Source organism: Ammodytes marinus (genome assembly GCF_949987685.1).
Source record: "Ammodytes marinus genome assembly, chromosome: 18".
Taxonomy (NCBI): Eukaryota; Metazoa; Chordata; class Actinopteri; order Uranoscopiformes; family Ammodytidae; genus Ammodytes; species Ammodytes marinus.
Window position 1 is genome coordinate 13,229,762 of NC_137222.1, and position 26,729 is coordinate 13,256,490.

General features: G+C 39.6%; 1 protein-coding gene across 2 annotated transcripts in view; it reads left to right on the forward strand.

The window, feature by feature from the left end:
- rai14 (retinoic acid induced 14) overlaps positions 1-26,729 on the forward strand; it is a 44,709-nt gene that overhangs the window by 12,107 nt on the left and 5,873 nt on the right. Inside the window, exons 3-15 of one of the 2 annotated variants that reach the window (XM_080046382.1) lie at positions 13,754-13,884; positions 15,777-15,865; positions 16,211-16,275; positions 17,280-17,337; positions 17,877-17,947; positions 21,057-21,163; positions 21,310-21,494; positions 22,065-22,090; positions 22,455-22,541; positions 23,055-23,144; positions 23,930-24,055; positions 24,596-24,697; positions 25,513-26,193. In XM_080046382.1, coding sequence (XP_079902508.1) covers positions 13,754-13,884; positions 15,777-15,865; positions 16,211-16,275; positions 17,280-17,337; positions 17,877-17,947; positions 21,057-21,163; positions 21,310-21,494; positions 22,065-22,090; positions 22,455-22,541; positions 23,055-23,144; positions 23,930-24,055; positions 24,596-24,697; positions 25,513-26,193 — 1,818 coding nt within the window. The remainder of the gene's footprint in view (positions 1-13,753; positions 13,885-15,776; positions 15,866-16,210; positions 16,276-17,279; positions 17,338-17,876; positions 17,948-21,056; positions 21,164-21,309; positions 21,495-22,064; positions 22,091-22,454; positions 22,542-23,054; positions 23,145-23,929; positions 24,056-24,595; positions 24,698-25,512; positions 26,194-26,729) is intronic. The other variant, XM_080046383.1, reaches the window with a different exon arrangement.

The window sequence follows — 26,729 nt, forward strand, 5'->3', positions numbered from 1 at the left end:
CGAAGGACGGAGAAGAGGTGGGGCATTATCTTTAAGTGCCTCACTACAAGAGCGGTACACCTAGAGGTGCTATCTTCGATCGACACCGACTCCTTCCTGATGTCTCTCCGGAGATTCATTGCTCGGCGTGGCAAACCAGCAGAGTTATACTCGGATCAAGGAACCAATTTCCGAGGGGGTGAGAAGGAGTTAAAGGAAGCATTCTCCGACCTAAGCGCTGACCTCCAGCAACAACTAGCAGCTCAGCAGATTTCGTTCCACTTTAATCCGCCTGCTGCACCTCACTTTGGTGGTGCCTGGGAACGAGAAATTCGCTCAGTAAAGGCTGCTCTTTACCCAACCATCGGCTCCCAGACGGTGAGCGAAGAAGTGCTCGGGACCGTCCTCATTGAAATTGAGTCCATACTCAATTCTAAGCCTTTAGGCTACGTTTCGGCAAATGTGGCTGATTTGGATCCCGTGACACCAAACTACTTGCTGATGGGGCGGCCTGACAGCTCATTACCCCAAGTTGTCTATCCACAGTCAGAGCTCCTTGGACGTCGGCGGTGGAGACACTCGCAGGTGCTCGCTGATAGGTTTTGGACTGCCTTTATCAAGTACTACTTACCTGGCCTACAGAAGAGAGGCAAATGGTCGACTCCTGCTCCTGACATCACAGTTGGATCAGTAGTCATGATGGTGGATCCCCAGCTACCCCGATCCCTCTGGCAGATTGGGAAGGTGATAAAAGTGTTTCCAGGTCCTGACAGCCATGTTCGGTCAGCTGAGGTACAGATGAAGGACAGAGTATACACCAGGCCCATTGTTCGCCTTATCGTTCTACCAGAGATCCCTGATGACGAAGCAAGCATTCCATGATGCAGATGGATTATTTTCGGCCTTTCCAGAGAACACATTTGATACCAAATGTGGGGGCGGCTATGTTAGAAAGTCCGATGGCTGTTCCGAACTCAAGAGTGCATGCTCTGCTGCCGTGATGCGCGCAGCCGTTGATCACTGTGACGCGTGCGACCAGCGTTGATTGACAGCTCATACTCATGCTGTCACTTGCCCATAACTGTCCCTCGTAACTGTCACTCGCTTATATTATTTCGACCGCGGATAAGTTTGCCCGTTACGTGGCTTGTCAATGACTCCTTTTCCTGTTAAGTTGTAGCTGAACACCATTGTATGGATGCAAGTGTGTGTGTCAATGACGATTCGTGAGTATTTTCATCTGTTTGTAGAAGTTATATGTTTAATTGCCGTTGATTTAGAAACGGTTGGATCGCCATTGTTTGGTCACGTTATGTAACGGCCTCGGATATGTTTTACTTTCTTAATATATTAATGGCCGATTATTTTCCTGTATTTTATGTGTTATTAGAATAGTCCAGATTTACCATTAAGTGGCGAGTGCATTGTTTTATGTTATTTGCATATGAGGATTTGTATGGTTTATATTCCTTAATTACAAATACCAATGTATATTTGTTTCCCTTTCCTTGTAGACCACATTCTTTGCATCTGTACTGCCTAAAACCTCCAGTAAAATCCTAAACTGCATTTCTGACTCAAGAGGTGTTCTTACCAACACACCAAGGCGACACCAGCAGTCCGTGAACTACCTATACAGTCCTTTACCATACACCAGTTTTAACAGCCGTGCTGTGACCTGCAATGATAATGTCAAAAACAGTGGTTCTTTTTCAAACTCAGGGAATTTCACCTAATTTAGTAAATTTTAGTATCTTTGGATGCGTAAGAAACTGAGACATGTACATAACCTTTGCAAAGTACAATAAGATTGCAAATTACATTTTGTCACCAGTTTGTTCCCTGTAACTATACTAATACACGTTTTAATTAGTTTAAGTCTGAGTTTAACAGAAGGAGATTGATATGGCTCAGAATTGTTAACGATTTTAAACAATACCCAAAATACCATTGCAGTATTATATCTGAGTGTTGTAGTAAAACTTTCCTTCCACTGGGAGTATATCTCTCAAAGCTGGACAAGAACTTTGCCTGCAGGAAAACCATCTAAAAGCTCACAAAAATGAAGATTTTAATTTGGAATTATCTCACCAAAGTATAATTTATCAACTGAACAAGCCCCACTTTCATTACTCGATAGTTTGAATACTTGTTCTATACACGTGCTTGACCTATTGCATTTCAATAACAAGCCCTTAATAGTGATATGTTCAGAAATTCATTCTAAAAATGTAATGTTATTTTCAGGTTTTCTTCTTAGAAAAACCAGTCATGTTTAATCAGTCTGATAAATCTTAATTAAATTTTGTAGTGCGCGTCAACCCTTTGAGACCACAAAGGAATCTGTGCCTGCTGTTTGAGCAGAGTTGCTCCAATTTAGTTTATTTGATAATACTGTTATCTTAGCTCTTTACTATGATGCCACAAGCACATGACTTGCAGGTATGCACACAATTATTGTCATAATGAGTGTATTTTATTGTGGTATTAAACCCTCACCCACCCCTGCATACTCACACTACTTTAACCTGCTCCCCCAGCTGCTAGACTAAGCAGGATTACTCTAGGCTTCCCAAAACACACACAAACACACGCGCGCGCTTTCACATCCATGCATAGACCAGCAACCACAGCATATGCGCGCACACACACACACAAATCCTCACCCTCCCTTTTCATTTAGTCACACTGTGTCTAATTGATGTGTGGATTACGCTGTCTCCTCTCACTCCACGCAGCTGTTTCATGGCATCAATTCATCTGAGCTACATGACACTGGAGACTAAACTACTCGCAGTTACTGTTTACTGTATATTTGGCACTTGAATTGAAAATGTATGGAATCTGAATTTAGCTATGTAAACACGGGAGGAAATGGATTGGAGTGCTACTTATCAGGAGTTGGGAAATGTGTCTGCTTTGTTTACTGGAGCAGCACTGCAGAGAAAGTCACACGGTGATAATCTGAAAACATTTCCAAATAATGCATTGTGCCCCGTTTGGTTGAACCCTACTTCATCCATCACAGTTGAAACCTACTGCAGTGACAAAATACACATCATTATATAGTAACTCAATAATGTAGCAGTCCTTCAATAACGCACAGCCTGCAGTGTCTCCCCTTGGCTTGGTTTGACTCTTCCCAGTCTGACTTGGAGGTTTTCAGTAGGGGATACTACAGCAGTCTAGGGAAGTATTGCCATTTCACATGTACTGTAGTATTTAAACTCTAGATTTACGATGTACTGTAAACTAAACTGATCTACATCCAGCTGAGAGAAATGGCAGAAACTGCCGATATTGATGTAAAAATATATACATGCAGCCAATGCAGAGAGGGAAATTCAAGGGTGACATGGGTTCATAGCACTTATCAGTTTGATTTAATAAGTCAGGAGGAGGATGAACGTCCCACCAGCCAATCACACGTACGACGTAAGCCGTGGATTAGACAAATGACAAACATTCATGGATCCAGCTTTTTTTTTCTACATTCTCAAATGTAACAAAGGAGTTTCAAACTTTCTATGATTGTTTTCTTTGAAATAAAATATTAAATGAACACGTCTCTCAGACGGTTATGGTCTCATAACTGGCAAAGTCAGCCTTTGATAGTAACCTTTTATCATAATAGTAGCTATTTTATGACAAAAAAATACATTCTTCATTCCACGCTTCTAACTGTTTCATATGGCACATTCAAAAGGTTTTAGATTAGTCCTTGTTGTGAGTACAGTATGTCAATCTTGACTAAAGGTGTAAGTAAAATGTAAGTGCCATCTAACCCAATGTTATTTTTGTCTCACCTCCGTGAAACTAGGTAGTCCCGCAATGAATAGTATTCTCTGTGCATTTGCACTGGTCTTGCTTACTGTCTTGCTGGTGTAGCTTGCAGATCACCAGTCCACCTGTTGTAGCCATAATTAGTCAGCTATCGATTGCACTAGCCACTGTACTCGCTGTCCTAAAGATTGACCCTTAATTTTGACTGTAAGCACTTCTGAAAGGTTGTTTACAGAATTCATACTTTAACTGGTTTAACTGGAAAATGGCTGAGAGCCTGTTTAAACATGGATCTAATTAAAGTAAGAACTGCCCATGGGATCTCCTTATTCCTTTATCGCCTGCGTACATGAACTACAGACATACTGCCAAGAAGCCTGCTTAGCAGCAAGTACATTTCGGCATGACTATGGTGAAAGCAGGCATGTGTGATCCTCTTGTCTGTGCATGCTCATTAATTTGTGGGTGTGTGTTTGTGCATGGCTTTCTGGTTGTCTGGTGTGAAGACATTAGGGATGAGGCAATGTGCTTGTCTGCTCTCTTTATGTACGGTTGTGTTTATGACACTTTGTTAGTGTAAGTTTATTTATCAATGTGAGTTTGAAGTTCTTTAGAAAACTATGGCCGCACATCCAGACAGTGTGGCATGACTCATTACACTGTAATGTCTGTTGACATGGTTTGACTACATGTAGATGAAGTAATCGTGTGAGACACTAAATCACTCGTAGTGTGGGTTATACACTAGAGAGGTAGACAGGAGCAGATAATGTGGATGATGAGGGAGTTAGTTTGAAAGCTTGCAGAAAAAAGGTAAATAGTTTTATGGAAAAAAGAAAAAGATGAAGGAATTATGAAGAAGGAAAAAGCAGTTAAAATTAAAATGAGACATTTGGGCTGATGGAGAAGACTGAGCAGGAGAGAGAAACCCTATTTAGGTGAGAAGGGCAGTCAAGCTCTCCGCCCCGAGTTCTGTTCAGCAGGGTTGTTTAGTTTGGCCTGCGCTGAACAACTGGAACAATATTCATGCTTGGAGATGGATGGAGGGAGGGTTAGACTCGGTTCACCTGAAAAAACGATGAGAACTTTCCTTTCGCAAGAGACGTTTTGGCATTGCATTGCAGAGCTTGATTTGCAGTGTACTTCCGAGAACTCGTTCTGCAAATGTTTGTAAGATGTGTTTGTAGTTCTTCTATTGTCTATCGTTAAAGTGATTACAACAACTTTGAAGTAGAGGAGCCAAATGCTGTTTCCTGTTACAGATTTGTCTGCTCAACAAAATGATCAATGCGACTTTGTAACTTGTTTTATTTCTCTTATTTGACCCTACGTTGACTCTTTGTACACTGACTGTTAGACGTCTTTGTGCATCTATGTGTAAAAACCGTATAAGAGCTACCCTTATACTGACTGATACATTATATATTTGCCCTACTCCACTGACTTTATAAGCAGCCCTCGAGTTTAATGAGTTTGGTTGCCTTCCAAGTCCAGTGGTGTTTATTTATAAGGCAGGAAAGGCTATTTGTGTCGGGAGGAAGTGTTGCACGATGGCTATTTTTTACTGGAGGTCTTGCACCCATAAATGTCCTACGCTGGCTGGACTTCAGCATCAATCCTTGAACTTTTAAAGTACATTCATTGAAATGAAAAGTCCCCGCAGTAAGATCATTATGGACATGTAGTAGGCCTTTTTTGGTTTGGCATCTTCTAACAAAGCGGCAGAAAAACCCAGTACTGTATGCTGTCACATTCCCTGAAATCACATTTCAACTTGGCTGTAGTTTTATATAACTGATGCTTGTCCCAGCATCTTTGAAAGAGAACATATGTACAATGGTGTCCTGTTCTTGCAGTCATGGTGGCCTGACCTCATGGTATTCCTGTCAGTACACAAGTTGTTTATGAGAAGAGCATGAAGAACAGCAGTAAAATAGGAGGTAATTGGTAAGGTCAAAGGGAAATGTCAACTAATGTTATTTTTTCAAGCTCCCATACTAAAGTGAAGGGAAGAGAGGGCATGGGGGGCTAATGGATGACGTGAGGACATTTTTTTTCTTCTTTTCCTCTCTGTTAATGCCTTTAGGACATGCCAATCTTGAAGTGCTTATTCTTTAAAATAGTTAAATATTGTGAAACATGAACTTAGTGCGTATTTGGAATCAATTGTATTTTCACTACTGGAGATCAACCCGGGTCTGCTTGCAGAGTGATCAACAATTTTTAGTCAAAATAGACAAGATCAATGGTTTTTACACCATTGGCTGATGTTCATTGGATGATATATTGATAGTGTCTATGTTTACTAGTTTTGAGAGTAAAACATGTTGCAGTTAATCTAGCACAAAGCTGCCAAATGAGGAAAATGTTCTCATGATGTAAACTTCTTTCCGAATCTAAACGTGCGGTCCAGATTGGGCACTATTGTGAAATACATGGCGGCATCTTTCATCATGAGAACAACCATCTGGTCTTTGTTTAACATTTCTGTCTACAAACTCTCTTAACTCTGGGTTTGAGTTTGAGAGTCTAGTAAACTAATTTGTGTGTGTGTGTGTGTGTGTGTGTGTGTGTGTGTGTGTGTGTGTGTGCGCGTGTGCATGCTGGTGTCAATGTGTGTTTGTACTATGCAGGGTTGTAAGCGGTTTCAGCTGTGTTCCAGGAGAAAGGAAGTATTGTTTGAGGACACATGAGCATCTGCTTTGTTGTAGATAACAAGTTGGAAGTTAACAGCCACTACTGATCAAAGGGGCAGCGATACTGTAGATGTATCAATGTCTCCCTCTCTCCCCTTCACTCTTTCTTTTCCTTTTGTTGTTCTGCACATTGTTCACTTTTCCATTCTCTCCGTTGCGTCCTGTCTGCACTACCCTCCTCTGTCTCTCAACCATCTCCTCAAACAAAGACAATTCTGGTTACTTGTATGAAGATTTTTTCCCCCTCTGGAGTCTGTTTTTTGTGTTTTTTTTCTCCCTCCCATCTAACCTACTTTTTCTTCTGCATTTATTTATTTTCACCTATCATCTCTGCATGTAATCCATAGACGACTTAAATCTCATTTACCCAAAAGACTGTTGTGTGTGTGAATTGCGACAGTGGATGGTTTTTGTGTGCGTTTGTGTTATGTTCACTTATCTGAGAACCTGTGAGGAAGAAAATACTTTACATTTTTCTGCCTCAGTTTTTTCCTCATTTTCATCCTAATAATCCTATGACCTGACTTATCTATTTTATTTCCTTTTTGTTTTAGCCCTTTATTAAGTCAGTTATACTGTATCTCCCATGCATTACATTTAAAAATGATACTTCCTTATACATTCTACTGCTTCTTCCGTCTACTCTGTCTGTTTTTTCCTGTCTATTTCCCTTCTGTTCTCTCTTTATGTCAACGTTTTCTTGTTTCTCTTTCCTGACTAACAGCAGGAGCTGGTTGGTCAGTCTGTTTGTCCAACTCTTCAGTTAAAGCTCCCATAGTATACACTTTTCGGTACTATTATACACCATATTATATGGTCTTAGTGGCCCCTAATACGTTTTTCTTTAATTGTTTGCTGAAAAAAACTTTCAGATAATTTATTGTACTATGCTGATGTTCAGCTAATCTCACAATGGCCTATTTTTTAAAAAGAGCTGCAGCTCCCCTCGTAAATATACAATCTTTGAGCTCCCCCCGCCGCCTGTCCGGAAGCGAAGCCAGATACGCCTCGCCCTCTGTCTGTCAGGGCCGTGGACCAATAAGAAATAGGGGTGTGGGCTGCACAGTGGAAGCTTCTGGCTTTCCAGTTTTTGAGGTCAGAAACGAGGATAATTCTGACTGGAGTATATTGGGGGGGGGGAGGGGTGGGGGTTTCAGAAAGGGGGAGAGTGAGAAAAGGAGAGATTGTTATTTTTTTTTATATTTTGGCAGTCTCTAGGCACACCGTGGACCCATGGATATGTTAGAACACATTTAAAAAGTGCATTTAGCATAATATGTGACCTTTAAGATTTCCTGACAATGACTGGCCAGATCCACATGAAATTGGCCAGGGATACTTTTCATCCCTAGTGTTTTATTAATAATGATTGTGGTGCCATCGTCAGGTCAAATTTTCCTAAAACAAATCCATCACAAGCATCTGGCAAAGTAATTCAGGGATTTGTATGAAATTAGCTGTGGATAAGAAAAGCCTGTTTTTTGCCTTCCACATTTTATTCTATTTTTTTTCTATTTCTTGGGAAAGCACTTTCCTTTTACCGGTACATGTTTTTTTTTTTTCAGTGTCACCAGAGTTCATAAAGTTCACAAATGCAATTAATTGACCGAGCCAAAAGGCCTTATGGGCTCTTTGCTTATCTGGCCAAGCTAAACTTGCTTCTTAATACGTTTCTGCATTGAAATAAACAGGCCACCCCCTTATTTTGTTTTCTTTTTAAAGTGATTTAAAACACAACATAACATAGTCAAATGAGACTACCTAAAAAGTCTAAGAAGAGCAAACAACTTTTTATCTGCGGACCAGCACAAATGTTATTTTAGGAATATTGGGAATAAAGGTTTTCAAAAGTAAATGTTTTTCAGCTAAACTTCACCTGCTCTTTAGTGGCTCAACTCTACAAATATACAGACTGTGATGTCGGAATTACTGTTTCCCGATCTTGGTTTGTTTTTCCTTCAGAAAACTGAGGAAGTTCAGATAAGTAGAGAAAACACTCTGAGCATTGAGCAAACAGTCCCACATACTCGATGAGCAACTGTTTTTTTTGCAATTTATTCTAAAATGTAATAAGCCATGACTGGATGTTTGAAGTTGCAATTCCATTATTTGTTTTAACAAAGATTGATCAAACACCAAAGGAGGAAGCACAAGGAATGAGGGAGGTGAAGCAACCCACAGAACATAAATAAGTTGTAAAAATTCAGATTTGTAGCGGTTGGATATCTGTTTGTTATGGCTCATACCAGGTGTCTGCCAAATCATTAATTACTTTATCTTTTCCTTAACTCTTGCTAATCGTTCTCTTGTCCTTGTCCTTGCGGCCAGCCTCAGGCCTGGACAAACAGGAAACACTTAAAGTTATCAGCTAACCTAATGAGTGTCAGGCTTAAGACATGAGGGAAACAACACTACCGTCCACACCCTGATCCCACTGTAAACACACGTATCGCAGCACAAGTAACAGAAAGAGAGGGAGAATGTGAAAGAGAGGCAGGCGGACAGAGCGAGGCAAAGAGGATGGGGGCAGTCGAGGAAACACCAAGGGAGGAAGTGTGAGATCCTTTTTGCTTCCTGGTGGGACACACAGAACTACAACGGTCTCACTGGTTTCAAATCTATGGATTAGTGACCTGTGACTTATTGGTGGTGCAAGCCAATGTGGGCTAAACCCATGCTGTCATTTGCAAGCCAATGTAGGCTAAGTCTACACAGTATTCAATACAAGCCGTCGCCGATATTATCCACAGTTGTGCTCTTATCTCATCTACCCAGATTATATACATCAGGAGTAAGCATTTTTTTTTCTTTAAGCAACTAAAAAGCTAGAACTAGGTTATGTTTGTCGTTTTTTCTTGACCATTGAATGATTACTGAAGATTTTAATTTGACTAATTGCTTCAGCTCTAATAAAGAGTTAAGCAGTAGTTCTGATTACAGTGGCTTGGGCTTGCCTGATATTATAGGTGTTTTGGCACTTATAATATGATAGTAAACATTTTATTAAAGGTTCAATATATAACGTTTACAAAACAATTTCCATTATATATTGCATATACCTGATTCAATCACTTGTAGAGTGCACATATTCATACAAGGTAGCACCAAAAATAGTCATTTACTTTAAGGACATAAAGATATGTACCCATTGATGCACAGTGAGGGTATGGCACACCTTTTGCTCTCTCTCAGAACAGGCAAAATCTTCCTGCGTGTTAGCGCTTCACAGTTTACAAATGAAGTACACTTTTCAATCCCTTTCTGTTGGTGCCGAGACCAGCACTGATCTTGCACCATCTCTGCAAGCACATGATTATTTAATCGGCCTCCCTGCAATGACACTATTTGTGTATGGGGCCGAATGTGGAGCACTGCATTCCGCTCTACTTAAACCTGTCCATTACAATGTAGTCTAATGCTATCGGTGTCATGCTGCTCTGTCGTGACGGTCCTTAGTTTTTTTTGTTGAGCCTATTAAAATCACAGAGGCCATTAAGCGGAATCAGGCTATACAGTACATCAGTGTTTTCCCCCTGTAATTTTTCCTATTACTGCTGGTAGGGGGCATTTGTGTTGGTAAGGGTTCAACATCCATTCCAGTTTTTCTCCCACATGCAGTGCTTGTTAATGAGACCATGATAGGAGCATTCACTGCAAATGTTAACTGTATACTTGTCAGAGTCAGAGATGTTGCTTTTAACAGTAAAATAGCATTAAAGATAAGCGCAACCCACAAACCATTTGCTTTGACTGAATAAGTCCACCCTGAATTTTAGCAGTCAATTGACAGAAAATGTTCTTGCAACTCATTTAGTAATTGAAGTATATTTTTAATCAAAACTGCAAAACATTTGAAGCTTCCAGGTGGTCTAATGTGAGTTTTCACTGCTTTACCCTGTCTTACGTTATATTCATTTAAATATCTTTAGGTATGATGAAGTTTCATTTTTTTTTACAAGATTTGAATGGGTTTTATATTCCAAAAAATGTATCAACTAAAATAACAGGCATGAAATCATTTCTATTGGCATGCCCTATATATATATTTCTGTCTTTTGATTCTTGCTGCAGTGGAGCGTGGCCATGGTCATGCTTCATTGCACGAAGAGGAAGTCCAGCTCAATATGAAACTAATTAATCATGAAAACATGCACTTGTGAGGACACAGACACAGTGTGAAACATACACAAACTTTCTTTGTCATATAAATTCCCTTTGGTTAATAATAAATGCCATCGTTATAAACACCCAACAGTGCGTATTTCTGTTTGATAGCGAAGTGCTAGACAAGGGTTGACTCTAATATAGTGGAGGTTCAGATGAGGTAAAACTTTGGTTAAAAGCTTTTGAAGAGTATTTTTTTAGAGGGAAGCTTTAGGCGAGTGGGCCGTCCTACCCTTTTCTTTGCCCTAGATGTTCTGCAGTTTCTTGTTTTTAAAGCAACTGACAACCCACGACAGCATGAACAAATCTGAACTGAAGCGAATATACAGAGAAAATGGTTGTCTGCTGTGACTGTAGTGTTCTAAATGATAGAACAAAGATATTAACTAATACAATATATAGTAATTAGATTTAATAAACTTAGTTTTAAAATGCTGCATAATATATACCTTGTTTTATTGTTGTTTCCCTCCATAACCACACTCTAACTTTCTACTGGCCAAGTTTCTACTTCTACAGCCTTCTTAGGCTTTACAAGTTTGTGTGGTTGACCATGTTTTATAATATACTGTATATACTGTAGTATAATTCAGTTTTTTTCTGCACATCTTACGTGGATGTCTTTCAGATAAACTTTGGTAGTTTAATTTGCACGGTGCAAATAAAAACCTGTGTCTTCTCTCCGTTAGACATTTTCCCAGCATACTTAAATGTCATCAAGGCATGGCACCAGTATTTTAGTAGCTCAGTTGGCAGGCTTCAAGTTTTTTAGGATGTTATCTTTTTGAGATCTGATAATTACTGAATTATTCCGCTGCGAACTAAACAAGTTAGACTTAAATTTAACTGTAGTACCCCAAATCAAGTCACATTAAGTGACACCTCACCATCTGCAAGATATTGCTACTCCTGTAATTCCCTGCTATTTCAGGATCACAAATGCACTCAATTACAGCACCAAGGTCCGGTCCACCCTTCCTGATGTCCACAAAACATGATAAGTAGAGTTCTGGGCACTGTGTTGAGTAATATAAACAAACCGAACAAACCGATTTCCAGCTCCCTTAGATTCTCTTTGAAGATTTAAGTAAAACTTGGGCAACAGAAATACAGGGTACATTCATATGAGCGTACATATTTCTAATTGCGTCGGTTATTTGTATTTTTCTTCCTATAACGTCTTTTAAGTGTACCAATTTTTTGTGTTTGATTGCTTCGGTGCCCTGCACACTGGTTAAACAACACATGACAACTCATGAGTCTTTTTTCCCCCACCAGCCCACTGGGAGGCAAATCCAGCCCACTTCTGTGAAAACAAGGAATCCTAACCATTACACTGTGTGGGATATGTCCTTCTATAGCTTCGGCTATCTCCTGCTGTGTCATGTTTCACCGTACACCAATCATAGTGACGGTCAGACGCACATTCTCTGTTTCTATTTTCATTTACCCCCCTATAACCACACAGAAGTGTAATGATTTAGAGCACTGGATTTCCCCCGATAATTGTATGAGGACGAAATAGTAAGCTACCCGGGTCTGGATTCTGGTTCTTGACAGACTTGGTAGGACACCTGGTAGACATATCTTTCTCACATGTCTCTGCCAGTGCTCAGCTGGGAGTCTTTATATCCAATCTGTTATTTCTAGTCCGTCAGAGGCCTCACTCGTCTTACACCGCTTCCTAAATAGTAACTCACCTCTTGTTTCAGTGCTTTGAAGCCTGTATCGTGTGTGTGTGTGTGTGTGTGTGTGTGTGTGTGTGTGTGTGTGTGTGTGTGTGTGTGTGTGTGTGTGTGTGTGTGTGTGTGTGTGTGTGTGTGTGTGTGTGTGTGTGTGTGTGTGTGTGTGTGTGTGTGTGTGTGTGTGTGTGTGTGTGTGTGTGTGTGTGTGTGTGTGTGTGTGTGTGTGTGTGTGTGTGTGTGTGTGTGTGTGTGTGTGTGTGTGAGAAACTTTACAACATTCTTCCTAGAATGTTTGTTCTTTTCAGTTTTCAAAACACCTATAATTAAGTATTTTTCATTTCCTCAACGATCCACATTGATGACTCTGTGGCTTTGACTGCAGTCAGTGGTCACCCTAGTTTTTTCCATGTCAGAAGGGAACCTAATAGCCCTGCGTTTTTCCACCAGCTGTGCAGAAATCTATTGCTGTGTTTGCATCTGGGTGTTTGCCACATACACCATGTATCAACATGTTGGCTTGGCTTATTCCTATCTCAAAATAGGATACAGTATGCCACAGCAAGTATTTCTGGAGTCAGAGAGTTCACCCCCTTATCATGTTTAGGTCACTAGGCCATCAGGTCACATATAATACTGTGATGCATCCCAATATGCACAGTTGGCTGCAGGGAGAGCTGACCATTAAACTTGTGCTGCCAACATGTTTGGGGTGCACGGGTTCAGTTCTCCTCCCTATTCCGCTATCAGGTTTAGAAAAACTACAGTTTATTTCAACACATTTCTTATGTATTCTGTCTCTAATACAACACTTTTCCTTCAACTAATTTCAAGTTTGTGAGTCCCTCATCCTTTTTATATAATGCATATTATTGGTGTGTTTTAGGGTTTTGTAATTGGCCTAGGATAAACAGTAAAGTGGACTTAAGCTTAGTTTCTATGCTTTATTTTGTGCCCCCAGACTGCAGAGTAGCAAGACGCTCTGTATGAGATCATGCTTGATGTTTCCTAATAGCTGACTTCCCTTTATCTGCAGCCTGTCAATGATACAAATGTGGGGCCGTGTGTGTGTGTGTGTGTGTGTGTGTGTGCGCGGCGCGCACACATATGGACACAAACGTTTTGTGTGGGCCCAAGACAAGCCAAAAAAACATTCTCTCCCTCTGAAAAACATTACTCACGTTAAGGGCATCACAGCCAACTTGGCTGCTCAGTAAGATTGGCTAATGTGTCTGACAATGGGTAATGACCATAGGTAATGACGTTGTGAGAAATGTTTACATAATTAATGATGAAGTACATTCTAAGAATTAAAACTGTGAAAACACAGGTCACTGATGAATATCTTAACGAGATAAGACTTGCATTGCAGTGTCCTGTTGCTTGAGTTTCAACCTTCCCCATTGATTGCAATTGACATGCATTTCTTTTACAAATCACTCCTCACAGGTCAATGAGTGGAACAAAAACGACGAGCGCCTGCTTGCTGCGGTGGAGCACGGCGAGGTGGAGAAGGTGTCATCGCTTCTTGCCAAGAAAGGTGCCAGTGCTGTGAAGCAGGACAACGAGGGCAAATCAGCGTGAGCATTCTTACTATTCTACATTATCTACAAAATAATACAGGAAAAAATAGACATTGGATACAGATGTAGGATCAACAAAATGTAATATTTTCATGTTTTAGTGCATCTTGATATCTTCCAGTGCATGAACCCTCATTCCTTCATGCGTAGTAATTCATTTGCAAACAATGAGACAATAGTCTGCTGAGGCTCCTGTAGGATGTGTATTTTATGAGCAGGTAGACGCAGCCTCAATCAAAAAAAAAGATTCACAGATTCAGATCTACAACAATAGCAAGGCTGCAAACCAGTGTATAATACAATGAGCAAAACTCCTGTTGGCTGCCTGATAAGTAAATAGTTCAGCTAGTTAGGCACTATCTGGAAACTCAGCTTACACTTGAGGTGATTTGGAATAGTTTGATTGTGGTAAAATAAAAGTGGGTGTATACCATTTAAAGCTATAGTGCGTAACTTTTTCATATACAGTAAATGAATGTCGGTTACATTCAAGCCATCGGCATACGAGTTGACACAAGGTTGATAAAGCCTATCAGCTCCACAAAACAATCTCTGTATTTCTTAGTGTGGCAGCGTTTACAAACTGGTTTACATATGTATCCCTACAGCATAAGTGCACTTTCCTCTCCTAAAGGAAATACTTTCACACTGCAGAGCACAATGTTAAAAATGAACGTTTAAACTAAAAATACAGTGGCTTTCTGTCGTCCCTGAAAGATTGACATTTGCAACTATTCACTCAGTCTCCCTGAGCTCAAGGGTTATGAGAACCTGTTCATTTCTACAGAGGCAGTGGAGCTTGTCGGCTCACCGGGTTGAGATTGTTGATAACACACAGTCTGTGTTAATATTTGACCTCCTTTCTTTTTCTGAAACACAACACCCACTGACCTCAATGTGTTAAGCAGCTCACACAGAGACAGGACCATCAAAACACAGGGAAAAATGCACTGCAGAAAGAAGTGCGCAGATTCGCACATGCTGAAACAAACACACACACACACACACACACACACACACACACACAGTGGCTTTTTTGTCCCACCATTAGTTCACATCCTTGACCTTTTTCTCTGTGAGCAGAACACAGAAGCACACATACAGATGCGTACTCGCAGCCTTTGTAAATCACGATGAATGTGGTGGTTTGGGATTTTGACACTCAGATCTTTTCAGGACGCACAAAGGAGGAGTCTACAATATCTCTATGGTGATAAAACCTGATTGAAAGGCATGTGGGCATAGTTGTATGTGTGTGTGTGAGCGTGTAAGAGTGTGTGATTGTGTGACCGACGAACACACTATAGGTAAGCCTGGGCGTGTGCAGTGGGTTTTTTTTCACTCTGCTCGCTGAGCTGGAGGTCGTATTGATTGCCTGCAACACACAAACAGACAAATGAAGTACAACAATGTAAAGTTCTGTTTTACATTGGGTTATGTGCTGTTAAGTTTGAAAAAAAATAGATGCAACTTGTTTTGGCAGGTGGATTTTTTTAGCTTTGGAAAGGGCCTGGCTGGCTGCTTCACTCCTATTTCCACTGTTAATGCTAAGATTGATATTATCCTCTAACACTTGGCCAGAAATCGTATACTTCCCTAAAGGCCTTTATGTACGTTTACGCCTTTTTGATCAAAAGGAACCTTGATTTGATAGGATGGCTGACCTGTGATTGATAAAACAAATATGACAACCTGATTACCATAGGAAGGACTTTACTTATACCCAATAGTGTAGCATGAGGGAACCACTGGGTTCACAATTTTTCGTCCGGAAATAAAAAACTAAACTTCCAAATAATATTGTTAAAATGTCTGTGTACAGTGCTTGGCTCGTATAACTATTGACTGTTATTGTGTTCCCTTCTTCTTTGCTTTGGGTTTGTGTATAGTCTTCACGCGGCAGCTGCTCGCGGTCAGACAGACTGCCTATCTGTCATCCTGTCCCATGGAGCTGATCTGTCAATCACTGATGCTACAGGTATCGTGCTTTAGTTTTATAGGGTGATGATAAAACGTATGGAACATTATTATAAACGTCTGTCTATCTGCATAAATGTATGACTTCTTCCAAATAACTGTAAATAGAAATGTTTAATGTAGTTTTACTTGTTTGATTTGGGGAAATCTGGAGAATTATCTGGGTTTGGCACTTTACATTTGAGGTCAAGATTATTTAGAATATTCTAAATCTTTGGATACTTACAAGTACCACTTAACCTCGTCTCTCACATGTTTTCTTATGGTTGCTATCTTACTCATTTTATTCAATGTGTCACTCAGTTCTTTGGCTTTATGAAGATCTAAACTGAGGACTTATTTTCAGGTTCCAATCCCTTACACCTGGCTGCCAAAAACAATCACATCGAGTGCTGCAAAAAGCTCATTCAGGTAAGGTTGGAAAAGTGGATTTCATGAGTAAAAAATGCGGATCTCTAAAAATCGTCGCAGACCCAGGGTGGAGACATTCTACATGTTATTTGATGTAATATAATTGCTGTGCAATATTATTTTTTTCAGTGTCATGTTTCAAAAAGTTGTGTTTAACAATAAGAACAAGAAATATGGAATTAGGAATGTTTTAATGGCAGAGTATCTAGTATCACTATGTTGTGAAGATGTCTAAAGACAGCTTTACTGCTTCATTTCTTCAGTCAGCTGATTGTGTGTGTATGTGTCCTTCGATCAGCAGGAGCAGAAACACACACACACACTCACACACTCTCTTACTGCTCTCATCTGCTGATCTAACTGTCCCATGACAGTCTGCATCATCGCAGCAACTGGTTAAAAATCCATGAAAATCCACTTGTACACACAGCACAAATTTAAATCTCTAAATACCTTTCTACATGTGTTATTCAAACTGCTTTTTACTGTAACATGCTAACAAACCTGTGTGGCTTTACTAGACATGAATGTCTCTCTTTAACTGCTCACTGGCTGAACACTCTATCCCCTCTGTCTGGAAATCTTCTATCATATGCCCTGTGCCTAAAAAGAGTAACCCCACCTGTGACAATGACTGTGGCCTTAACATCCCTAGTCATTGTATGTACTGTTGGGTATGGACACACCCTGCTGCTCCTCCACATATGAAGTTCCTAACAGAAGAATACAATTCTTTGAATTTGAATTGAATTGCATGAAAGTGTGCCTGATAATACACGTTTATTGATGTCATTTTGTTAGTTGCAAACTGCCACCAGAAAACTAAAAAACAATAAATATGCAAATTCACCAATATATTGACACAGCAGGTTGATGATGAGTGGAGACTTAATGCAACCAGAGCAGTTCCATATATATTTAACTGTGGAACTTTCCTTTCATAATCATTTATAATTATTCTGTAACATTGATTTGCACACCTAATATGTTTTTTTCACCTCCAGAGTAAATGTCCTATCGATGCTATAGACGGCTCAGGAAAAGCTGCTCTGCATCATGCTGGTAAGTGTGGCAGTGTCGTGAGATGTTTTCCTTTGAAGTGCTTTTATTGAAGATAAGTGCTCAGACAAGGACGTGGGAATATATCTTGTGAGATAAAGTTCAAGATCTACTTTAATTTGGATGAAATTACCTATTCTTATTTGGAATTAAGTGATTAAATGAAATTTCAGCCAGTATCCAGAAATATTTTTTGCAGATTCTCAGTCAAACTAAACTATACACTGATTGATGATTGGATTCTCACAGACTTCATCTTTCGGACTTTACGTGTCTGAAAATGTTTTTCAATGGCTGCATACATTGAATTTACAGATCTCTTTTCATTCTCTTTTATTTTAAGTTTTTCTCAATGTTATTCTATGTTTTTTTGTTAAGGGTTTTTGATGAAAAGGAAAGTAGACAGTCTAATCATGTTTAACTTATCTTACCGTTAATTCATTTGGTCTGTTGTAAATTCAACCGATCTAGACCACACTGCCATCTCTGCACACCTGTGTGCTATTATCCCTGGTCTGACTGTTGTTTTATTTTATCCTCAGCTGCCAGTGGGTACATCCAGACCGTCCAACTGCTGTGTGAAGTCAAAAGTCCAATCAACCTGAAGGATGCAGTATGTACTTCCAATATTACTTCCCCCTCCCCCCCAGACATATTTTTCCTGGCAGAATAGTAAGGGGCTCGGAAATAGAATACAGACCACATAAATGCTCTATTTAGTCTCATTCATATCACTTTCTACTCGCTCAAGGAAAGTTAAACTCTGTTTCAACATTTTGGATTGTCTAAAATATTTCCCTGACAGCTTTTTAAGTAAGAGCAGAGGTAGATGCACTGCAGTTGTCTCTTAAAGTTGTAAAAGTTCTTAATGAAGTGACAGTTCTTCTCATTTGTCCTTCTCCCTTCAAAGATTCATTTATATTGTACATTGTTTTAGGTATAAGGTCAGTGTACTGTGGGAACTCTGCGCTTATGCCGCAGACATGTGGTCTCCATTGCAGAGACGCTCCATGCCTGTTGTTTTTTACCCTGCCGGGGTGTGTGTGAGCATGATATTTCGTGTGTGTAAAAGAAATGGAGAGTAAGTGAGAGAAAAGAAATGGAGAAGAGAATGTGTTGCCCATTATTTTCCTTTTTATTGTCATGCCGCAGATGGCCTGTTGGAGATAAACACACGCTCTCACTCACGCATACACACTGTGGTCTCTTAGAATACATGTAAAGATGTTATGTTATTGCTAATTAAAATGCTTTGTTGCCTCATGCTTGTTAAAGCCTGTGACAAGTTGTATGTTGTGGCTTTTTTTTTTAAACTGGTTCATGCTACCACATTACACCACAGGCTCTTACGATTGTAAAGCTTAGGTGAAGTAGTAAAACAGTTCTGAAAAATATACTTAAATTCTTTTTAATTACTGGAAGGTTTGTTAAGATACATGATGCCTTGTCTGTGCTTTTAAGAAACTGAAACCAGCTTGGGCAAATTACACATTTCACTCAAAATGTGTGAAGAATTTTTTTTGGATTTATATGTTTTACACACTCGCACAATTTAGGTTTTATACATGTGAGATGACCTAGTGTTATTTTTAACCGGAGACAATGCTGTAGTGCTGTTTTCCTTTCTAGGCATAATCGTGTGTGTGTGTGTGTGTGTGTGTGTGTGTGTGTGTGTGTGTGTGTGTGCGATGTAAGCCGCTCTTGTCTGCTGTTAGTGGATATGTATTGGATTGAGAAGCACAGATTCATCTGGAACACATTGCTCTTTCTGTGCTAGAGTAGAGCATGCCAGCTTGTTTGCCTCAAGCGTACGTTATGGCTGTAAGAAATATCTATACCTGATGTAGGCCTATATTTGTCTAAAATAAACACCGCAATATATAGAAATAAATGTAGGAACATCTGCCAGGTCTTACATATGTCAGACAAAGAATGTTTATAGAAATCAAGTAAATGTAAACTTAAATTCTGCTCAGAGAACGTGGTACTATGTAGTGTAAAAGCTTTATGTTTTCAGTTGGAAAGGAATATACAGTATATATTTTTTTTGGGTAGTCTTACCTCCTCAAGGCTAAAAAAAAAGATTTAGCTGAAACAATCTGATTACTCTTTGTTTTAATAGTGTTCAACTCATGGACGTATGAAACACATGATGAGATCACAATTAGTCAGTGCCTCATTTTACAGTGTTGCCTTCTAAAATGCATGGGAATCACTGTTTTTTTTCATTCAGCAGCAGCACATTAAGTGATGGAGCTAGCACACTTTATAATGACCACTTCTTTGGTTTTTCATTATTAAAGTGGCATAAAGAAATGCTCTCCCTAAAATAGCCTGTGACTTACAACTTACAACAAAACATGGACAGTTGACCCACATTACCACTGCACTCCAACAAAAACACCACCACAGTAAAAAAGGCCCATCACAAACTCAACTCTAGAGGCTTTTTTATGTATGTCTTTTATAAATGTTACTAGATGCAGGATACAAAATAACAGCTTCTTTCTTAAAATGTAATGCTGGTCTTGTTTATAAAGTTTCAGGTCAGTTTTAAAGCCTATTTCAACCCCACTATGTTTGCCTGTCAATCTTGATAATTATGGTCCATTAGGAGTGTATTAAGCCTAACCAGGGCCAAGTCTCGTGTGTGTATTTACTTTGATTGACACACCTCCCAAGAAGTCACACTTCACTGTGACGGTTGCAGCGCTATTTATCTGCCAGTGCCTCACCTTGTTGCCCAAATTTGGTATTCTGTCTTGAAGCTGTCAAGATGGCATCAAGTTCCCCTAACATAGCTCAAATAAGTGGGGACAAACAAGCATTTATACACCTGTGCTCTCCTCTCGCATTCGTCCACACAGACGGACAGTGAATTTATGAGCCTGAGAGGAAAAAATGTTTTCTATTTTTTGGATTCCATAATAGAAACGGTTACACAGACTGAGCAGAGCAGAATCAGGGCTGCTGAAGTCTTTAACAGAGCTCAGAGGAACCCACAACATAGTTTGGTCCTCTGTGGTGTGTGGAAGCAGCAACCTTGTAATATAAAACACAAAGCTCTGCTGACACACTCTATCGCCTATTGACATTCTTTTGCTTTTTTCCAATTGGATGTGACTTCAGTGACTTCAGATTTTCTTTTCACTCAGTTTAACTTTAAACAACATAAATGATCCGTGGAAATGTATTCACACTGTTTAATATTATCTGCTGTCTTTGTTTTGTCACATTTTTAGATTAGATTTAGGTCATAGATGGTTAAAGTTAGGTTCTATGTTATGCTTGGGGTTAGGATCTGTCTACCCTGGTGAATTATGAGCGATCTACATTTCATGAAATACCGCCCAACTTGCCTAGCCACAGGGCAATCATTTCTGCTGGGCCATACCATTCATTTAGAACTGTAAATATATAATTTTGGGGATGTTTCCCAAATTCTATGCCACTCTAGAATACGGAGCAATTTTGTTTATCTGCTTGGAAATTCATTTGGGAGTCATCCTTTTTCACATGGATCTGAGAATTCTCTCAGCACACAGACAGTTACCATAGTTCATGTCAAGGCCCACGTCCTGATGTCACACAAAATAAGTTATGTGGTGTTGTGTGTGTGCCTGTGTGTCTTTATATAAATCTGTGTTATGTTGGTTTGTCTTCCTTTCACTACACCTAATTAAATTCGTATCTAGTGTTAATCATTTGCCTTTGTCCCAAAGGACGGGCTCACCCCCTTGCTGTTGTCAGCCAAACACGCTCATGCTGAGGTATGCAGCACTTTGCTGGACTGCGGTGCTGAGGTCAACTCTTCCGACAACAGTGGCAGGTACAAACACAGTTCAGATACATGTGGAAAATTCTGAAATGACAGGTGTAACGGTAAAGACGACTGATTATTAGACACTGCTATTTTTGAATGATGGGTGGAAATGCTGCATTTGTGGTCAATACTTGTACTTTTCTGTGTTGCAGGACAGCCCTTATGCTCGCCAGTGAGTCCAACGCAGTGTCTGTGATTGAATTGTTGGTTCAGCGAGGAGCAGATCCGTCAGCTGTAGATGCACAAGGCCATGATGTTGTACACTATGCCACGCTGTCGGGCAACCCTGAGGTCAAAACCGCCCTAACTGCTGCTCTGAACAGACAGCAGGTCACAGGTAAGAGTTATGACAAGACACACGCAGAAAGAAAGAACGATCGTGTCACGAACACTGTGAGCATTAAAGTAGCAGATATGTTATTTTATATGGACAACTTTTTTATGACCCTATGACTGGTCTATGTACACAAGAAGTTATTTTGATACTACAGGATGTTGAATTGATTTGCATTTTTTTGCAAAGGATTAGTTATTGCCTATTGGTTAAGTCCTTACCATAAGCAATATATGATCTATATATAATATTTAATGGTTTTTGCCCTGAAATGCAAGTTGAGTCGACATGATGTTACTGTTAAAGATCATAATAAATACAGACATACACACACCACTATACTATTCCTACTGCTTTGGTTTCAACATAGTCAACACTGCCATCTGGTGGAGTTCTTCCATCAGTTCTGCATTTTTTTTCTTTTTACACTTGGTGTAAGCATTTATCTCTAAATGAGATGTTACATGTATTTAATACAACATAATAATAATAAAGACATAGCTGTTATGATCAGTAAAACGTCTTTCTTTCTCGTGTATCCATTTCTGATGTTATTCCTGTCTCCTTTGACAGATACAAAGTCTCATAGAAGTCCTCAGGTAAGACACTAGTCTTGTTCTTTCATACTTTAGAAAGCTACTAAAAAACATTAACTTACAACAATCAACTATTAATGACAGTGTAAGAGTCATTTGTTTTTAATACTACAGTTTGATTCATAGAGAGCAAGATTGAAAAATAATGATTCAATTTATGTAGCCACACTTCATGGACAGCAGTTTGATATCACATTTAATGTCAACATCTAATTTTTTTGAATTGCTATTTTTGGAAAACAAAACTCAAGACCTACTGTAGCACTCATTGATCAGCTCTCCTCTTACTAACCAGCACTGAACTCCACCTTTCTTTTTCTCTCTTTACGTTTGCCTATCTGCTCCGTCTCTTCTGCTGGCTCTTCAGCATGATCAAGTAGCTAAGCTAAGTGATGAACGGATCACAACTCCCAAAAAACGAAAAGCACCTCCGCCTCCCATTAGCCCGCTGCAGGTAAATGCATGTGTCTCCGTGTGTCTGTCTGCTTGTATCAGTATGCCACTCTTTATATTAATGCATGTCTACATTGTATTCCAAAAAACAAATAGTCAGACCTGCATGAGTCCGGTCTATTGTATGTTTCAATATTATGCTATATTTTTGTTCTCTCTGTCAGTCCTTTCATCAGTTTATTTAATTAGAGTATACCACTCATATTGTTATGTTCATTTATGTACTCATTTGTATTTTTGTTTTCCACAGTTTACGATATAAACAATGCATTGTACAAACATCTAGTGCAGTTTTAACTAATTGTTACTTAATTGTCATACTAAAACACTTACATGCTGAATTGTTGTTCCTGGCGTTCCTGTACCAAGACCTTATAAACACAATGCACTCATCATTGCTTCTAACAAAGTGTTTTTAAAGCAGCTCAAGAACAAATGCTCATAAAGGGCTTCATGAGGAAAGCAAATCCATAAACTAATCAAAGTAACACTAAATGACTTCATCTTTCTTCAGAGCTCTGGGCCCTCTTCTCCTTCAGTCGTTACCTCCGCTGGGACCCCCGTATCCAACAAAAGTGACACCCCTAAAAGATTCCACTACAAGGTAATATGAAAACAGTTTACTTAACATAATAAGTACATTGATTAACAAGTAGAATAAGAATGCCAAACTTTAATACACAAACTGATATATTTCAAAAGAGCTTAACATCTTCAAAACTATCAACAGGAAATAAATAGTTTAATAAATATAGTTATACATGTCTTTACAAGAAATATTCAATAAGCCCCCAAACTGGCGCTAAATATCTTTTGACCATGTAACAGTGGTAGACAATAGGAATAAGGAGACCCACTGGATCGACAGAAACTACATACATGAAAAAAAGGTGTAAATACACAATTAATTATTACACAAAAGTATGTAGGCTTAACCTTAACATAAAGTTAAAACGAGAATCAGAAGAAAAAAATAGTAGAAACCTAGGTGAAAAGCAGCGTAAGATGAAGACTGCAGAAGCCATTTCCTCATCTTTTTCCAGAAAAAGTTACAGTTCTTGCTTAGAAATTTTGATTGATTTTTCCATTTAATTTTCTATAGCACATATTGCTTCACTGTGATAATCAAACATTAGTCATCCTTATTTAATGGTATTTGGAAGCTCTAATAGTACAACAGGTCCCTGGTAAGACTGTTACATTTTAACCCCAGAGGGAGGGTATCAATTATTCAACCTTCTTCTATTTCCCTTGCTTGTCCAATTTTTTTTTTTCTTTTCCTTTCTCTTCCTTTTCTCACCGTTTACTCATTTTCCTCCTCATTCATAATTTGCTCATCTGCCCTCCCACTCCTCTCTCCCTCCACTCCTCCCCTTTCTCCTTTCAAAGGAGGATGAGGTGAGAGGAACAACACTGAGAGCGGAGGTGGAGAAGCTCCATGAAGAGAGAAACATGTTGCTGGAGACGATCGAAGACTTGAAGCAGACGGTGACTTTTCCTGAGCTGGATACTAGGGTGAATAACGGCTAAGCAGCTCTATTGTGGGTGTATCTATATTACGAATGAGCAGATCTGAAAACAGATGTGGTGAATAGAACAGAAGACGTGGTTTAAGTTAATAAGGTGGTCAGACTATTACTTTGAAAAGTAGAGCACTAAATCCCAATGTAGCCTACATGCATTGAGTCTAATTATTGGTCTATAAACATGTTTACAATAAATCTTCCACCCAATCGAACTTAAGCTTTTTCCTATTTTGATGAAGATAATTTAAAAAAACGTTGGGCTACATATAGCAAAACATCTTCACATGGTTGCTTTTTTGACTTTTGAATAATATTGAACTTACAAAAGGTCTTGCTTTTTTAAGTTTAAAAAAATTCTCCGACAACAGACTGCTGAATTCTTTTACACTGGGCATTCTTGAAGGAGGTCTAACCTAGGCCTCAGACGTGCCACAACTTGTTGTGTTTTTCAGTAGGTAGTGGTCCTTAACATTGCTTTTATGTGTCTGTGTGCCTCTGCATGTATGTGTGTGTGTGTATGTGATGACAGGTCGTGCACAGTGTTACAGCGTCTGCAGCTCTGGTTTCTGCTCTGCAAGCCAAGATTAATGCTCTGACTTTGGATAACCAGCAACTAGCAAACGAACTCAAGGTATGTAACCCATTCATTCATGCTCACAAGTTACACTATAAAAGGACTTAATCAAAGTGAGGGCAGTACCCTGTATTTATTTAGTTATTTAAGCTAACAGCTGCACATTCTTCATTAGATAGGCTAAGAACTACAGGAAATGTTTTTCAAATGTTGTTTTATTTTAACAGCAATTTACAATGAATATACCTGTTACAAAATAACAATATCAAACTTGACTTGAAATTTAGAAAATATGCAAAATAAACATTTAAGGAAAAAAATGTAATTCCTTTTATTTATAAGATCGTTAGACTTTCTAAAATCCAAAGATATTTATTTTAATTTTTTTATTAACCTTTATTTTTCCAGGAATATACTCATTGAGATTCAAAATCTCTTTTTCAAGAGAGTCCTGGCCAAGAAGGCAGCATAAAAACATAAAAGTTTCACATTAAAAAACAAAATTTCACACTTAAAACAAGACACAAAACACAATAAAAAGTAAATAAAAATAAAATAAAAAGATAAATATTATATATAACATTTTTGCTTGAAAAATACAAATAGCTACTGAATAATGTTATGCTCTAAAACCTTAAAATTAAAAATAGAATCACTTTGATGTACCACAGCCAAGTCAGGAAACCAGTATTTGGATTCCCACCACCAGAGAGCTGGTTCCCTGGGCATTAACACCAGATTTATTTTTCAGTGCTGAGTGCACAAAGATTAGCAGATTCTGAGGAGATATTCAATGCGTTCTCCAGAGTAGCTGACTCCACCTTTTAACTCTTTTACCTCTTTACTCTTCTACCTGTACCCTTACCTCACAGAAACATCCATCCATCCAAGGAGGCGAGGACCTGAAGGATACCAGTCGTCCAAACAGCATGGCCTCCAACTCCTCCTTCCACTCCACTCAGGACGAGTTCAATTCACCCATGGCTTCGGACGGACGGGAGGAAGAAGAGAGCGAAGGAGGGAGCAAAGAGGAAATCACACTGTTGAGACAGGCTTTAGACAGCGTTCAAATGAAACTGCTGGAAACCAGGAAGGAGAATCGCTCGCTTCAGGCACAGCTGAAACCCGAGCGAGACAGAGAAAGAGAGGAATATGAAAGCGTAAGGGAGAAAGGCAGGGAAGAGGAGTTGATGGAGAGTCTGGCAGAGCTTCAGGCCAAGCTGACGGACACGCAGGAGAGATACCACCAGGCTGTGGAGGAGGTGGAGGAGATGAGAGCGGCGCAGATGGGAAGAGGGGGAGGTGAGCTGAGTGAAAAACAGGAGGTCCAGAGAGGTATGGCATCCACACTCGAACATGAAGTGAAACAGCTGAAGGCACAACTCGTCCTATCGGGATCTGAGCAGGAGAAAGCGGCTCAGCGAATCAGACAGCTGGAGGAGGCCCTGAGGAAGGTACAGGAGGAAAGAGGGAGTGTGAAGGAGGAAGAACATAGGACCGCACGGATGGAAGTGCTGTACCAGGAGGCACAGGAGGAGATTAGGATGCTCCAGGTAGATATGGGCCTCTTCTCTCTGAAATTGTGTATGACTGTAAGGGAACTTTTCACAGTTCTGGGGGTGTACTAGTGTTTACTGCTTAGGTGAAAAAGGAGTTGTAAAAATCCTCAAGTGGCTCCAGAGGGAGCTGTGCAAACTCGTAGATCCCTCAATTGATGTCACTCGAGGCAAGTGTTGGTTTGGGCTGAGGAGGAGAAAACAAAAAAAAGGATTTTGGCAGTTTACCACAGCGCTCCTCATTAGGGTTGTACATCGCTGGTTTTCAGCCCAATACGATATTAGATCGATGTACAACGATTTGCAGACAAACTGTTTCTGTAAACTTCTGAGTTCATTTTGCTGCTGCCATCATGTGTTACAGTGTTGTTGTCAAGATGAACCTTTACCAAAGTGATGGAAAGGCTAAAGTTTGGAGAAAGAAAGGATCTGCTCATGATCCCAAACATACAAGCTCATCTGTGAATCACGGTGGAGGCAATGTCATAGCTTGGGCTTGCATGGCTTCTTCTGGGACGGGCTCATTAATCTTC